The sequence below is a fragment of the Equus przewalskii genome, chromosome 8 (assembly GCF_037783145.1).
Source record: "Equus przewalskii isolate Varuska chromosome 8, EquPr2, whole genome shotgun sequence".
Taxonomy (NCBI): Eukaryota; Metazoa; Chordata; class Mammalia; order Perissodactyla; family Equidae; genus Equus; species Equus przewalskii.
In genome coordinates, this window is record NC_091838.1 from 25,323,826 (window position 1) to 25,339,733 (window position 15,908).

The window sequence follows — 15,908 nt, forward strand, 5'->3', positions numbered from 1 at the left end:
CAAGTTGCACAAGATGGAAATTTAACCACATTCTAGAACCAAGTTCCATATAAAATGCTCTTGCTCTAACTGTCCTAAATAATAACAACATTGACAAAAGCTGCAAACATTAATTTCTAAAGGATATGGCAAGGAAGTGCGATTAAATTATTCTTTCTTGTACACAGCTGTATTTCTAAGCATTTTCTATAAATATGAACTTGTACTGGGGAAAAAAGAAAAACTACATTTGAAGTTAACTAAAAAGAAAAATGCCTTTTAGGTTTTTTTATAGAGGTTGAATAAAAGCCAGAATTGGAAGAATTATAAATTTTTCTCTTATTATTACTGTAAAGACTTGGTTGAAATAAACTATGACTAGAGATTAACTTAGGGCCAGAGCAGAAAAGAAGGAAGGAAGAAGGAATTAAGTGGTATTTATAAGATTTTGCTTTTTTGTGTGAGTTGGATGGATTATTTGTTTGGGGAAGGAACAAGAAAGTAAAAGAGTAAAATGACAGATTGTGCTAGAGTTTTTTTCTCTTTGGGTGTATCATATTCATTGATATCGAACTGCTGACTCTAATTATGGATTATTAGCCTATAAAAACATATGTACGTGCCGGTATTTAGAGCATTTCAAATATGATTCAGTGAATCACTAGATTACATGAACAAGATTGGGATTCTGTAGAATTGCTGTTTGATGTCTGTCTACGTATGTTTTAGGTTAGCTGTTATATATGTTTTAGTTTAACCACTGAGATGCAATCCTTAGATAGGATATGGTAGTTTTCTTAGAATAACAAACCACAGCATATAACTAAGTTAGGACAGGATGAATTCAAAAGTGTTTGGATGAACTGGGGAAAATGATAAATGATGTATTATGATTTTTAAATCCTCATCTGGCCAACTTTGCACTTTATTTCAAACAGCTGTAGACCATTTGGAAGCCATTTTGTAGCTCAACTGAGTACTAATATTTACTGTATGAATCACATATCTTTAAAATATTTGTCTTTCCCTGAGAGAGAGACCGTTTCTTTCCCAAACTTCACTTTGACATAAATCAGACCCATCCTCCTAGGTTAGAAGATCTGATCAGTGCAGTGGGGAGTTCGTTGCCAAATGCAGCCAGCAACGTCTTTACTTTCTGTGAGAAGAAGACTTTCTCTATCCATGAATAGAGGCTTTGAAACATTTTTGAGGAACTTTTTACTGATGATTTTTAAATATCTATTCGAAAGTAACAATTTCCCCCACTCGTATATGAAATTCTTACATATTTTTATCATTCTCTAATACACTTAAGGTCTTTCTTCAGACGTTTCCATCAAATACAGAATTCTGAAAGGATCCCTGTGCAACCTTAGAAGGTAACAAGAGAAAGACCTACAGAACACGTAATATAGGAGGCATTAGGTAGTTCTCAAAGGTGGAGATTCTAAATTACTGTCCGGGAAACCACTTCAGATTGTAATTCTCATCTGGGTTACTCCCCTTTAAACACAATTGCAGAAATATACCTCCTGAAATTACTGCCCTTTGAATCCTCCTTCTGAACATCTGCAGCTATTCAGGAAAGAGCGAATCCATCAATCCACGTAATGTGACGTGATGAGTTTACTCTTTTCTAAAGTGGTATTTAGGCACTTGTGTGATGATCCCACATAGCCAATCATCAATAGCCTATAGGGAGCCATTTGTAGAAAACAGGGCGCTCCGAATGCTAGTCAGGTATCTCATAACAACATCGATCCCAGAGTGAAACCAGGGGGCACATATCCAGCCTGAAACACACTGAGTTAGCCACCTTTCTCCGCTGATTGTTAATCAACAAATTTCAGGAAAGTTAACACTTTGTGCAGGCTTAACTACTAGGAGCCCAACAAAGGGAGAGATCATAGTAACACTGCTGCTGTTTTGGTAGAAACCAAATGCAAGAAAGATGGTAGATGCTATAATCAGGCCATCCGGCAACACCGTCTTATCTGCTGCTACTTAGAAAATGATGCTTTGGGCAATGCTATGGACCAAAGTGTGTCATATTTGCTTTTGGAAGTTAAACAAACCCTGGTTAGCTCCATGGGGGGGTCACTCGGAGTAGCATATTAAAAACATGATAGAAATGCTTCAAGTATGCAAATGCATACAAAGATATATTTACTAAATATTTGCTTGAAAGTCCTGAATAGGATTTCTATCTATATCTGAGAAAAACCCTCTTGAAACAGTTTTAAGGTATCAAAAGTAAGTGTAAACATTGTCAGTTTAAGATCATTAGTTATAAATTATGTCTTGGAGGAGAGGTTGAAGGAAAAACTACAAACATATCTGTCTCTCAAGAAAGAAAATAAATCAGTAAAAAGCAGGAGAGCTCTGTGTTTCTGATTATGGCTGAACTGAAGCATATAACATACATGGATTGTATTATTCAAAGGCATTTGCTATACGCTAGCATTTTTTGTTTTCACATGCAAATTTCCAAAACAGAATCTGAATTTGGTTCTAATAATTAGCTCAGTAAATTTGGAATATTCTTGTACTTGAACCAAAGGATTCACTGGCTTTTTACTGAAATACTTATTTTAAGTTTCTTTAGTTTCATATTTAGGAAAGACGGCACAATATCGTATGAATTCTTAATTGCCTCATTATAATTGCCTTTTATTATACCAAAATGCTAAATATAAAATTCTAGGCTGAGGACCTCCCTAAAGGAAGAGAACAATTAGCACATTCATTTCATAGGGACCTTTATAATTCTGTTGACAAGGTTAGTCATTTGTTTACCTTAAGTAAAATGTTCTGCTTTAATTAAAATATTCATGAGTAAATAATATTTCTTACATCTTGAATTTCACAGTTGGGGTCTGGGCTCAGCAAACCATCTTAGAAACCATAAAATGACCTCTGCTGCCGACTTTGGCAGATATTTGGTCTTTAGACATAGTTTATATTTAACTCTGGCTAATTCTAAAGCCACTTTTCAACACTGATCTGTGTCTGTTTTTGAGCTCAGCATCACAAAATATTAAGCAAGCCTCATTCCCTGCTATAAACTTTAAGATGTGGGAAATTTAAAATAGCTGTATTGATGAAAACATATTTTCCTTTACACAGCAAATGGTGAAAACTATTTTTTTCTTTGGGGATGTTTTCAAAAGATCGCCAAAACAGACTCTAAACCCTTGAAAGAATCAACGTCGGGGTGGCAGGCGACCATGTGTATTCACTTTGCTAATCTTTCACTTTAAACTCTGATGACTGCTTTCTGTCTAACTTAGTGATATGAACTTTAGCACAGCAGCAGGTCATTTTTCAGTACTTTTGTTCAACTTAGGATGATTTTACTTTCAAGATGATTCCCCTGAAAAATGAAAAGCTTCTGTAAACTGAAATTCATTTCAGGACATTCTTACCTTTTCACAATGAGGTGTCCACAGATCCATGTCATGCAATGTTTTCATTGGAGAGAGCATGACCAGAGCGGGCTGCGTGGCATGGCATGCGTGCAGTCCTTGGCCGCTCAGTGTCCCCATTCCACTCCTAATGTGCCTCTGACTGCCATTGCCAATTCCTGAATCTTTGAAAACAGAACTTCAAGGCCCCAAATTTTAAAATAGTGACGAAACTGCGAACTCCATAACCGTTCCTTTGATTTACTTATTGAACATAATTGGTCATCTTTGAATTCTGTCCTTGTTTGTATATTTAGCGTGGAACATATGTATCAGGATTTGAATGCGCTATAGAATTATCTGCCATTATATAAATATGAATGGCTTCTCTATTCACATATGTTTTCCCTGGGAACCTTCGTCAATAGTATCTTTCTAAACCAAATACCTCCGCTCTCAGAGTAACCCAGATAAATCCTTTCATATGCTTTCTGTAAAATGGAAAATTTTATTATGGTTAATCTTCTTTTTATCTAGTCTATTGCCATACTTCTTAAAAATCTGTTTCAGTACGAAAACATAATCTTTAGGGAGATATATGTTATTATATTATATAATTGTGTATATGCATGTGTGTGTGTGTGCACGCGCGAAATTATCATTCTGCATTGTACTTCTCTGGAAACAAAAGCAGATTCACTTTCTAATTTAAGACTCTTTGTTGTTGTTACAGGTCTATAAAAAGAAAACCGAGGCTGCAAAGAAGGAGTACCTGAAGCAGCTAGCAGCATACAGAGCCAGCCTTGTATCCAAGGTAACGTGCAGTTGCGTGGTATTGTGACGGATTGCGGCCATCTTGCTGCAGACTATGATGGTCATTTAAAAGCATTAAAGATTACGTTAGCATTTCTGCACAGTCTTCTTTGTTGAAAAAGAAAAAGTTAATCCCAAACAAAGCTATATGTTACGGAAATATTTGTTCATACCTAAAAGACCAGAGCAGTCTCCTCTGGGCCTTTTGTGAAATATTGTCCACCTGTGGATTGTTGATTTTGTGGATTAGTCACAATGCATTCTTAATCCTGAGCCAACTTTCTATTTCTCCATATCCCACTCTCAAATTGCCTCCTCCTCCACACCCCGTCCTGTTGGCCTTTGCTGAGAAGATGCCAACTGTCTTAAATTCTAGCCTCATTACTGCATCATTAGGATATAAGCCTGCCAAAAAAAGAAAATACCCACATAATTTTATCTGAACATGAAAACATCACTTAAAATATTTTATGCTTTGGAATATCTTAAAACTCGTCTTTTCTGTTCTAAATACTCAGGAGTTGACTCTGTTTGGTCTCAAGGTATTAAAGGTTTACTTCTTGTCATAGATTCTCAGGGAGATAACCTCAGAGAGACAGGGCTGCATCTATAAGCACTTGACACTATGTCATCTCAAGTCCAAATCTGGCTAGTACTTGGCTCAGTGTGGCTTGGGGCTCCGGACTTCATTCCCTTCACCCACAAAAAATGCTTTCTCTTTTATCCAAAAATATCCATTCCTCTTCCAACAACTCTACGGTAATTATATAAATTACTTTTTAATGGATGAAAATATATACTGAATGTACTGACACAGAGAAGAAAAGAGAGCACAAAATACAAACACATAAATTTTGGTACACTATTGGTCTAATGCAACTTTATGTTCCACCTCTAAGGTATGACATTGTGGGAAAACTTTTGTTTAAATTTACTATAACATTTCTAGCTCTCCAATACTATCTCACTATGGATCTCACACTTTCTAATTCATCTAACTCCTTTTGAAGCTATTTATATTTTCTGCTGATACCATCTCACTTCCCTGTGTATTTATAGAATTCACAGAATGTGTGTAAAATTGTAGCAAAAAAATAAGGTGCGAAATATTTGATCCATCCATCCATAGGATTAAATAGTCACATTGATATTATTCAAATTAATATACTTAGAATGTAAGGGGGACTTCTAAAAAATACATTCTCCTTATTTCATCCAAGATAGTTTCTCTGAGCATTGTAAACAGAGTTTTAGTCAGAGCATTTTACATACTAGAAAATCAATACATAAAGTCTCAATGCCAATACAAAGTTCTCGGATGAATGCTATGCAGATTGCCAGAATGCTCTAACACAGACTAAGCCTTTACTCTCCAAACAAGTGTCCTCAGATTTGCTCTTAGCTGCAACTTTTCTCACTATTCATCTTCAGAGTTGCAACCCTTAGTATATGGCAATTTGTATAAATGCTACAAATTGCCATTTCTACGTTTAAAAAACCAAGCGCTTTTTTACAGCTTACTCTGACGTTTTTCTTCTCTTTGGCAATTTTGCTGGAACTGATGAATGTCTATTCATGTACAGGTATCCTGTGTGTATACAAACTGAAGGAAAGTTACAGACAACCAGGTTAGAAAGATGGCCCTCTGAGGTAGTATGTGAGTGGATGTTGGCAGTATAACCCTTGCAGGCACGTCCAGAAAGTTCACCAGCCTACTCTCTCATTGCATATGGAAACATATGTAAAAATCCATTTCTTTTCCATTTTAAATTATGATAAGGAAAATAAGAGCCATTCATATTTACACATATATTTTTTCTACGTTATAATTTTTTAGTATGTTATTAAGTATTTCCCTATTCTGAAAGATTTAAAAGTGCAACCATAAAATGCTACATGATAAATAATAGTTATAGTTCTAGGTAACCACATGGCACCAGCCAGCTCTATTTTTTTCCCATCCACTCATTCGTGTATCCATTTCGCAAATTTCCTTGAGCATGTGATCTGTGCCCAGCGTTGTGCCAGGCTCAGAGGACACAGTGAACAGGCAGAGGCGTCCCCTGCATTTAAGGAGCTTTCCCCTTCGTCCAGGAGACCAATAGTGAAAATGTAAACTAATAAATGACCAAGATCTTTGAGACTCTAAGTATTCAGAGGAAACTAAAGCTAGAGATTTGATAGGGCAGTCGGCAAAGTCCTCTGTGGAGAGGTGATGTTGGAGCTGAGTCAAAGGAAGACAAGGCACTTGCAGGACACAGAGGGAGCCTGAGGACAGAGGCTACCAGGCTGCACTGCAAGTGCAAGACTCGGGGACAAAAATGTCTCCCTGAATTGAGAGAGCTCAGTGCGGATGGAGCAGAGTGAATGGAGGGAGCGTGGTTTGAGGTGAAGCTGGGAAGATGGGGAGACGCCAAGTCATGAGGGCCTTGCAGGACACTGGAAGGGGCTGGGTTTTATCATGGGTACAAAGGGAAGCCACTGGATGCGTTTCAGTAAAGGTTGGCATGACTGGATTTCTATTTTTAAAAGATCACTTCATGTGAATGAGTTCCCTCAGTCCCCACGCCTTATCTGTCAAAGTAGAATTGATTATCAACATTTCACTAAAGAGGAAAAATATCACATAAGTAACAAGTGCCCAAGCCCAGAGTTGACCCACAGCACCCTCGATCCTTGTGCTGGGTGTGCTGCTCAGGGGTCCTAACAGTCCATTTGACTTGCTTCCTTAAAACACCTCCCACCCCACGAGTCATGGCGGAGCATTGTTCTCTTCCAAGGTCACTTTTGTCAGCAAGATACTGTATTAACCAAAGCGCCATGTTGATTTTCCTAAGATCTTGATGGCAACTTTGATTTCCTCCTCTACAGCCGCATATTTGGGTACCTATTTTCGATGCAATGTATTCATGTCACCAAACGAGGTTTTGCAGCCCTAGGCCAGTGGCTCTTCTCCTCGCTAATTCGCAGCCATGTCCAGTCTGCTCCTTCTCTCTGCTTCCAGTCAAGCCAGACTGTGCACCTGTTCCACATCAGGCACAGGGCTGGGTGCTGAGAGCACAAAGACGAATACGAATGATCAAAGCAAAATGTTTCATGATGCTTGAAAGGCTTGAGACGATGCTCTAAAATTAGCTGCTTCTTACGGAACATAATCAAAAATAGAAACAACCAGTGAACATTGGCTCCACCTGTGAAACTGAGTCACAGGATTAACAAGGCTTCTCTCCTTCCACTGATTACATTTTAGCTTAAACGTACTACATACCATCTAATCCAGCATATTCGTTAACGTGACTCCAGACCTCAATAAAATTGAAATCTACCAAAAATAAAAAAGCTCAGTCATAGTAAATGAATATTCTGACCTTTATACTTCAAAATGACAATACTGACACATTCTTGGCAGGACACTGAGTTTTTTCCAATATTGACACAAATACATACAGCATCTTGCTATCGAGCGGCTTCTCTGTGTGTGCCACACACTGTGCTAGGTGTTGAACATATATTCCTAGCCACCATCACAACAGCCCTGCAAAGTAAGACTTAGCCCCATTCTCTAGGCAGTCTGTAGGCAGAGAGATTAAATGACTTGCCCACAGTAAGGAGAGCCTGGCAGTGGCAGAGCAAAGACTCAAACTCCTTGCTGTCTTGTTCTAAAGCTTATAGGCTTTTCTCTACCCTGAGTGATTGTCAAATATTCATATCTTTAGAACTACCACCTCTTGTTATCCCCCCAAAAAAATTCCGTGCCAACTCTTACATATTAGACAACTAAGAATAAAGCTGCCCTGGCTTAAATGAGGCTGGGAGTAAAAGGCTGCCCACTGTCACCCACCCACCCTCCACCACCAGAGGCCGGCCAGACACCCTCCGAGGAATCTTGGGCCGGGAGAATCCTTGGAAAGCGCTGCTCTGTGACTCGCTTTTCCAGCTGTACAGGTGCTTCATCTGGTCATGTGAAGCCAGTGACAGACCCACCCAGCACAGGCCCCTCTGCCTGCAAACACATCGGAATTGAAGGAGGCATGAATAGGAGCTTAGAATGTTGCGAACACAGCAATGGTCAGACCCTGAAATAATTTATTCAGTTGTAGGCTCTGTAATTTAAAGGGGGAGTTGGAGAGATTTCAGAGGAAGAAGTGATAAAAGCGAGTGAAAGGCAAAGGGCAGAGGTAGTAGCAGAGAAGAGAGAATTTGAAATGATCACACCTGCAAAACGAAGACTTCAGCACGCTGAGGCGCATGATAGGCATTAGGCCTAGGACGGCGGTTACTTGCCCTCCGTTTTCTCTGACTCTAGAACAAGAAAAGAGACGCCATTTCAAACTAGAGGAATTTAGTCTGAACGGGGCGCCTTACTAGCTCTTGAATTGTTTGGGTAAACAGTTTCTTTCCATAGAGAAATTTAAAAGCAGGAAGCAAAGATTTGTAAATACGGATTAGAGAAGATCTTGAAGGTATCTTCAACCTCGGGGCTTCCCCAGGACATCAAGGGAGACACGTTAGGGGACCTCTAAAGAGCTGCAGGGTCGCACGGAGAGAGTCCTCGGAGGCAGAAAAATCCACCGCACTGGGGGCAGGCGGATCTGGGTTCAAACTCCAGCTTTCCCACTTCCTAACCATTCTCTTCGTGCAAGTTAGTCAGCTCCTCAAAGTGTCAGTTTACTCATGTGTTAAGTCGAGAAGACAGTAAGACCTACATCGCAGGGTTTCCATGAGGCTAAAATAAGAAACTCCGTGTAAACTGCATGATTCAGAATTTTGAGCACAGGAACCACTTAATAAATACCAGCAATTATGATAATTATTAATTTTATTTTAATATTCTTGATAGGTGTGCAAAGGACTATGCAAAGTGTGTGTATGATTGAAAGTTTAGCTGGATCATATTTTCAGTTTGTCTGCAAGTCTGCTTGGATATAAAGAAATTTTAAAAATGGCATTAAAATAAGAAAAATTTGTTGTCTCATGGATACATCCTTTTATAAAGATAAGAAATGATCAGTCATTTTAAAAAATCAGCTACACAGTCTTCTTAATTGAAATGATCTCTATGAGCCTTTAGTTGGGGGAAACTATGAATAGTCTGCAAGCCAAGAATATATGCTATTAGGAACGCTAGACCTTCTGGGCTTGGGCATTTTTACATGCTATTTAGGGTCATTTTGGGTTGGGTTATTAAGTAAAGCTTAAGGAAATACAGTTTTTCCATAGACTCAGGAATGCCGAGACATGGGTCTGAATTATTATGTTGAAGACAGTGTATAACTTTAAAGCCATTGGAACTAGTTTCATTTTACCATATAGGCCAGAATTTATATTCCCAAAATGAGTGTTGCATTCAAAGTAGTCACCTTGGGGGGCTACAAACTTATTTTGTTATTACTCCCAGAGTTCTAAAGATTTCTGAACCTCCTCTTTTAGAAGTGCAGTCAGAAAGAGTTTACGAGCCACCTTAGAAAATCAATCTTGTTACATTGTTTTCACACCTCATTCTTTTCCCCAAACATCACCAGATATAACCCACAGACTTGGCTTCAAGTGACTATTAGCTGTTTCTAAAAATCAAATTCACCATCAAAAGACAAAGAGTTGTCTGAGGATATGTAAAACAGTGTCCCACAGGCTCCAGGAGAATTCCAGTAGGGAAGTTCCCAAATATCCCCAATAAAAGCAGCATTATTGCAAGAAGCGTACAGCTTCTCAGAAGTGCCAGCCTGGAGGAGAGAATATTTGGATGAATATATTCTGGTATGTCAAATAAAAATAATTAGATTCATGACTTTAAGGTCACACATCCAATATGAGATTTTGTCTCTACCTTGAGCTGGGGTGCCAAAACTTATAGAGGACAATGGAAGGGGTTTTTTTGTCCTAATGTGCAGTGGAGGACAATATTGAATTAAATTACAAAAGTTCTCACCTGCCATGACCAATAGAAAAGAAGCACAATTCTCAGTACAATTAAAGGATAATGAATTCGAAATAAAAGAAAAGATTTCTTTTTCAGGATGAAGTAACTTAGAGAATTCATGCCTTGGAGAGCTAGTGAGACAAACACTGAGTCTGAATTTGAAAATAAGATGCATCGTTTGATGACCGTTAACATAAAATTTGCGGCTCTGGAAGCCCAGATTGCGATTTAAAGATAATAAAATCTCATGCTGCAGGGTGGAAGTTAATCACCTGCAAGGACTAGGAAAGATTTTCCTTCCTGAAGTAACAATGCACAATTGAGTAGGCGCAGAAATTTTGTTTCATTTCCAATGCATCAAGTATTGGTCAGTGCTGGAAAAATCAAATTAGATGGACTATTAATCTGATTTGGTTCAACAACTCATATATTGTTGCTTCCACTGAGTTTTATGTCTTGTGTTTATACTTTGCTATTTTAAATAACAATTGCTTTGTCAATCTTTCATTTTTATAGCGCTTATCATCCAGAATGGGGGCATTATACACTAAGCAGTATTATCTTCATTATACAAAGTAAATAGAATTGAAACTATCTCGGATAATCAAGAACTTGGTTAATAAGAAGTATCTGAAGGTTTATAGAGTTGTGTCCTTTGCGGAAAACCACTGAGAAGGCCCCAAAGATCTCTGTTACCACACGCACACCCCATTTTGCTTATAGACAGCATCTTTCAGAATCGGTGGTCCAAAAGTAAACAGGAAATAGAACTTAGGCAGAAACTAATAGCAAGAACACACTCATCCCACGAAAATGTCAGACTCAAGGGTTGACTTTCGGTTGTGTATACACTGGTAAAATCACCTTTGTCAGGTGACTAACAGAAAACACCCTGCTAAATAAAAGTGGGTAATGTGTTTGAAAATAGAAACAAATTGTTTAGTGTGTATGAGAAAATTGTTCTAATTTCTGAATGGGAGGTATAGAAACCTTCATATACAATATAATTATTTGCAAAATCATAGCCTTATCATAGTTTAATTGGAAGAAAATGACAGTGTATATTAAATTTATGATTTCTTCATATCCCATTTAATCAGATTATGAATTCCTGCACTTTGCTATGGAAAATGAATTTATTCTACCTATCTTCCAAAACAATAAAATAGCTCTGTAATTAATAGATGGCCTGTTGTTTTAGTCTGATTAAGAATTAATCAGAAGTGAGGCTAGAAGCACTTTTTTTTCCCTGTCTAAATGAATGGACCTTTACAGAAGATACAGATTCTCGAAATATGAGTGGAAGGCACTAAGCTTTCCTGCCACCTGACATCCACCCAAGATCCCATGGGGAATAAAGGGCAGGGTCCCTAACCAAAGGACGGAGCTAAGGGTCATAATTTCTCATCACTTCTCATGTTGACAGCAGAGAAGAGAGTGAAGATCAATCTGATATTCTGTAGGTTTTCAAAGATTTCAGATCTTTCCCCACTCCTTGGGAAGAATGGCATGTCTTGTCAGGAGTCTCAGCAAGAGCAACAGTGACTGTGTGGAGTATTGTTCAAGAATAGTCATTCAGTCATTCAACAAACACGTTTGTGTTCTCTGTGTACTTTGCATTGGATCACATGCATGGGTCAGAGAAATTCAAGTCCCTACCATAAAAAATAGATCCTTTCCTTGATAATGCAGGACATCACTGTGAAGAGAGAATACAGGAGGAGAACATCTGTTGGAGTGCCTGCCGTGGTTAAGCATGTGGCTAGACACGTTATTTATCTTGTCACATTCAACACAATTTAGAAAGTAAAGAGAAAACACGTAACTTACCAAAATTCTCCCTCCCTCTGTGTTAAAAGTTGTTTCAAATGTCGTCTAAATCATTATGTTTGGAAATCTATTTAATTTGTTTGCCTATAGTCCTAGAGATTAAAAGTTACTACCATTTCAAAATAGGTTTAGCATTACTGATGTTTACATGCTTTAGTATGGAGAAGATAAATGACAAATAAATGGCTGGATAGACAAGTTGTGTTGTGTTTAATTACCATGTGAAAAAATATTTCACAACTTGGCAATAAAGTATCCCAAATTAGGTTGCTATCTACGTCTGTGTGTCTATACGTCTATACCTCTATGTCTGCATCTATCTATACAGTGGACCATATGCTATTGTTTAAAAGGTGGAATTCAGGAGAATTTGCTTCGTTGTTTATCTTTAATTCAACATTGAGGAAAACCATTAACATGTCCATGCCTCAGCTCTTCTAGGCTATAACTGGGAAACTCCCAACTTGCTAATTCCTTTAGGAAATTGTGTCTCTCCATCCTTAGCCCAGAATATGAAATTCACCATGCAGCTAGTATTCCAGGAAACAGGAACCAGTGGATTATTTTCATGTTACATCTAGATATATAAAATTTAAATATGCATTTTAACGCAATAAAAATTAGTTTATCTGAGGGAGGAATTATAACTATTTAAATTGAAATGTATGTTCCATTTACCACCCTAAATATGTATGTGTAATTTATTAGTTCTTCTGAATGAGTTTTCCGTTGGAGACTATTCCATGAAATGACCCATTGAGAAAAGTTTTCTGTGGCTCTCTCTTGGAGATTTGCAACATACATCAGCATATTGAAGGCTCTGAGAAGTCCTGCTGTAAAGGCACCCACGTAACCTTATGTAGCCCAGTGCTATTCCCGCACATACGTTATCACAGAAGTTTGTATTTTCTAAGACATTTATTTTCTCACAAACCCCGTCTAATACAACTTGGAAACTGTGCGTGTCAGGGAGCAAACAGGGTGTTATACCTCGACCTGCTTGCCAGGACTGGCCACTGGCCCATGAAGCCAGCCCTGCTGCTCACTAAGTGTCTGTCACTAGGATCAGTCATTTCCATTCTAAGTGTAGCATAGGTATATTTCTTTAAGTTTGTTTAATTTAAACAAATATATTTGTTTAACTACATTGTTGTAACTCCCGGGATGATTGTATGATTATGTCTGAACAACATGTCATATGTGCCTATGTGCGTTGTATTTACACACCCACACATGTGTGTAAGTTCAGGCTGCATGTCTACTATGCTATATATACCGTATCATTAGCTAATGAGGTGATTATTGGCTCCAGAAATGAAAAACGAAAACATTTTACAGCTGTATATATTTCCTAGTTTTGGTAGCATGGAAAATGTGAGTGGTTTTTCTTCTTTTTAAAAATATCTATAAAGCAAAGAAATAGATGCACTAACATGCGCTAATTTTTATAGATCTCTGGTCACTGTAATCATTGCTTTGCTGGACGCAGTTGACACAGGATGTGGCTAAATTTGAACTTAGCCCGCCTGCGGGATGCTAGAGAAGAGAGACTGCATGCGCTTTCCCGGGCAGTTTAAACAGACACACACACAACAAACGCATAACCTTCTCGGCATGGATGGAGTGAGATTTGAGGCGCATCACTGCAGTACGTGTTATTCGAGTATAGACCGAGTCACTGTTTACACAGCCCGAACTAACCCATGTAACCTTTTCCTTGAATTGTTCACCACTCTGCACATCAACGATAAGAATTTTTAAATGGAAGCAAAAGAAAAACCTACTTAAGTTGTTTTTTTTTTTTAGTTGAAAGCACCTTTTAGGTACTACATTTAATAAAGCTTCCCATTGAAAATTTTTGTGAACAATTTTTGACACTTTTGATGTTAATACAGAAGACAGGGAGTCTGAATGTCTGTTCTTATTTCAGAAGGCCGCTTTGACGTTGACACAGAGAAAAATATAGGAAGAGGATTCTTGAGGGGCTTGCATTCTTTGGCACACCTTACTATATACTATGCATGGAGTATTCGGCCTCACGGGAGCCCAGATTTCCTTTACAGATGTCAGTTGTGTTCTTTCTACAGAGAGAGTATGTGGGGCTAGTGGTCCATCCACCCCAGCCTGCCCGCTCGAGTCGGCACACATAGGCAACATTGTTCTCATTGTGGTTTTCATTTAATTTTCCTACATTACTGGGTTGTGTCGCTAGCACCGTTGCAGGCTGACTTGTGAAGCGTAGTTCCCATGTAAAGTTCCACGTCGTCAGACGTGATGAGCCAGGTTCCCTAACGTGCCTGTCAGTCGATGGTGCCGCACAGGCGGGAGGGGCTCACAAAGACCCTGCAGTGCTGAGAGTAACAAGAAATTCGTTTCGACTTATAAACTGAATAAGCGTACATCGAGGTCGCAGAATAAGGGCATATATGCATCTTCAAGACCTGGTTTCGACAAAGTGACTTTTTTCTGCAGAAGGACATTTTAGCATTTTCTTGCTCCAGCCGGTTTCACCTTTCACCATTTGTTTCATCAGCCTCTTCCCCTCAGCAAAAGTAGGAGGTTCGTGCCCAAGAAGAAATGCCTCAGGGTTGATTCTCCATTCTTTTTGGCTTCCACTGATCTGTCTAGCTTTTAAGTCAATTAAAAGATTATTAGGAAATGGCCACATGAAGGTACGAAAAAATAGGGCAAAATTATATTAATTTATGATGGAGTCTAAAATTTCTGAGAGAGATTATTTTTATCTGGTTCATTATGAGGAACAATTCATCACCAACTTCTTTAAAAAATTCAAGATGAGTTCTTCGGTTGCTCTGAAGATATATTAATGCGGTCTTATACAACTTCAGAAAGGTATTTTAGAACTCTTTTCTCCCATATCCATTTCCATCCACCAGCTTGTTTTCTTTGAGCAAATATCTAGGCCAAGGCTCTTTGAGAATATAAAAAGGAAAAATAAAAAACTGAACACATAATCAATAGAAGAACTCCAAAATCAAATTACTTTCTAAGTGATCTACACTTGTATTTCCTATTAGGACAGTGATGGCATCCATCCCACCCCACATCTTTGTATCTTTGTTTGGATAATGAGAAAAGTCACCAGGTTAGAGCTTAGCATTTAGGCAAAGGAAAGAAAAATGTCTTCGTAGATTGTCTTAGATTTTATAAAAGAAACAGGATAAGCTCAGTCTTGCATAAGTCGTGTTACAAATGATGGTGGAGGAGTTCTTCGAAAAGAGAGTCAAGGAGATTAATGTATTGATTCACGTGAAAGTTCACGCGTAAGGTGACAGAGCGTCTTGCTAATGGAAATCAACACCACGTGTGTCAGTCTCTTAACTCCGCTCTTGTTTGTTTCCTCAACAGAGCTACAGTGAACCTGTTGATGTGAAGACATCTCAACCTCCTCAGCTGATCAATTCAAAGCCGTCAGTGTTCCATGGGCCCAGCCAGGCCCACTCAGCTCTGTACCTAAGTTCCCACTATCACCAACAACCAGGAATGAACCCTCACCTTACTGCCATGCACCCCAGTCTCCCCAGGAGCATAGCCCCCAAGCCGAATAACCAAATGCCAGTGACTGTCTCTATAGCAAACATGGCCGTGTCCCCCCCTCCTCCCCTCCAGATCAGTCCGCCTCTTCACCAGCATCTCAACATGCAGCAGCACCAGCCACTCAGCATGCAGCAGCCCCTTGGGAACCAGCTCCCCATGCAGGTCCAGTCTGCCTTACATTCACCCACCATGCAGCAGGTGAGTGCCCATGCTCCGCACACTTCTGCGGAAGGGCCGGGGGTCTGCTCATCCAGCAAAGGAGCGGGGAGTATGTGTGCTCTGTTCTTCTGTTTAATTAGAGAGAATTGAAGATATTCAACAAAGGTCTACTTTCTGAAAAATATAATTTACGGGTGGTGAGTTAGGCAGCATTATATGATCACAACAGTTGATGGCTGCTGCTT

The 15,908-nt window shown here is 38.9% G+C and overlaps 1 protein-coding gene across 4 annotated transcripts in view; it reads left to right on the forward strand.

Annotated features, from left to right (window-relative positions):
- TOX (thymocyte selection associated high mobility group box) overlaps nucleotides 1-15,908 on the forward strand; it is a 290,420-nt gene that overhangs the window by 266,681 nt on the left and 7,831 nt on the right. For all 4 annotated transcript variants that reach the window (XM_070630540.1, XM_070630541.1, XM_070630543.1 and 1 more), the window contains 2 exons: nucleotides 4,117-4,197; nucleotides 15,316-15,702. In XM_070630540.1, coding sequence (XP_070486641.1) covers nucleotides 4,117-4,197; nucleotides 15,316-15,702 — 468 coding nt within the window. The remainder of the gene's footprint in view (nucleotides 1-4,116; nucleotides 4,198-15,315; nucleotides 15,703-15,908) is intronic.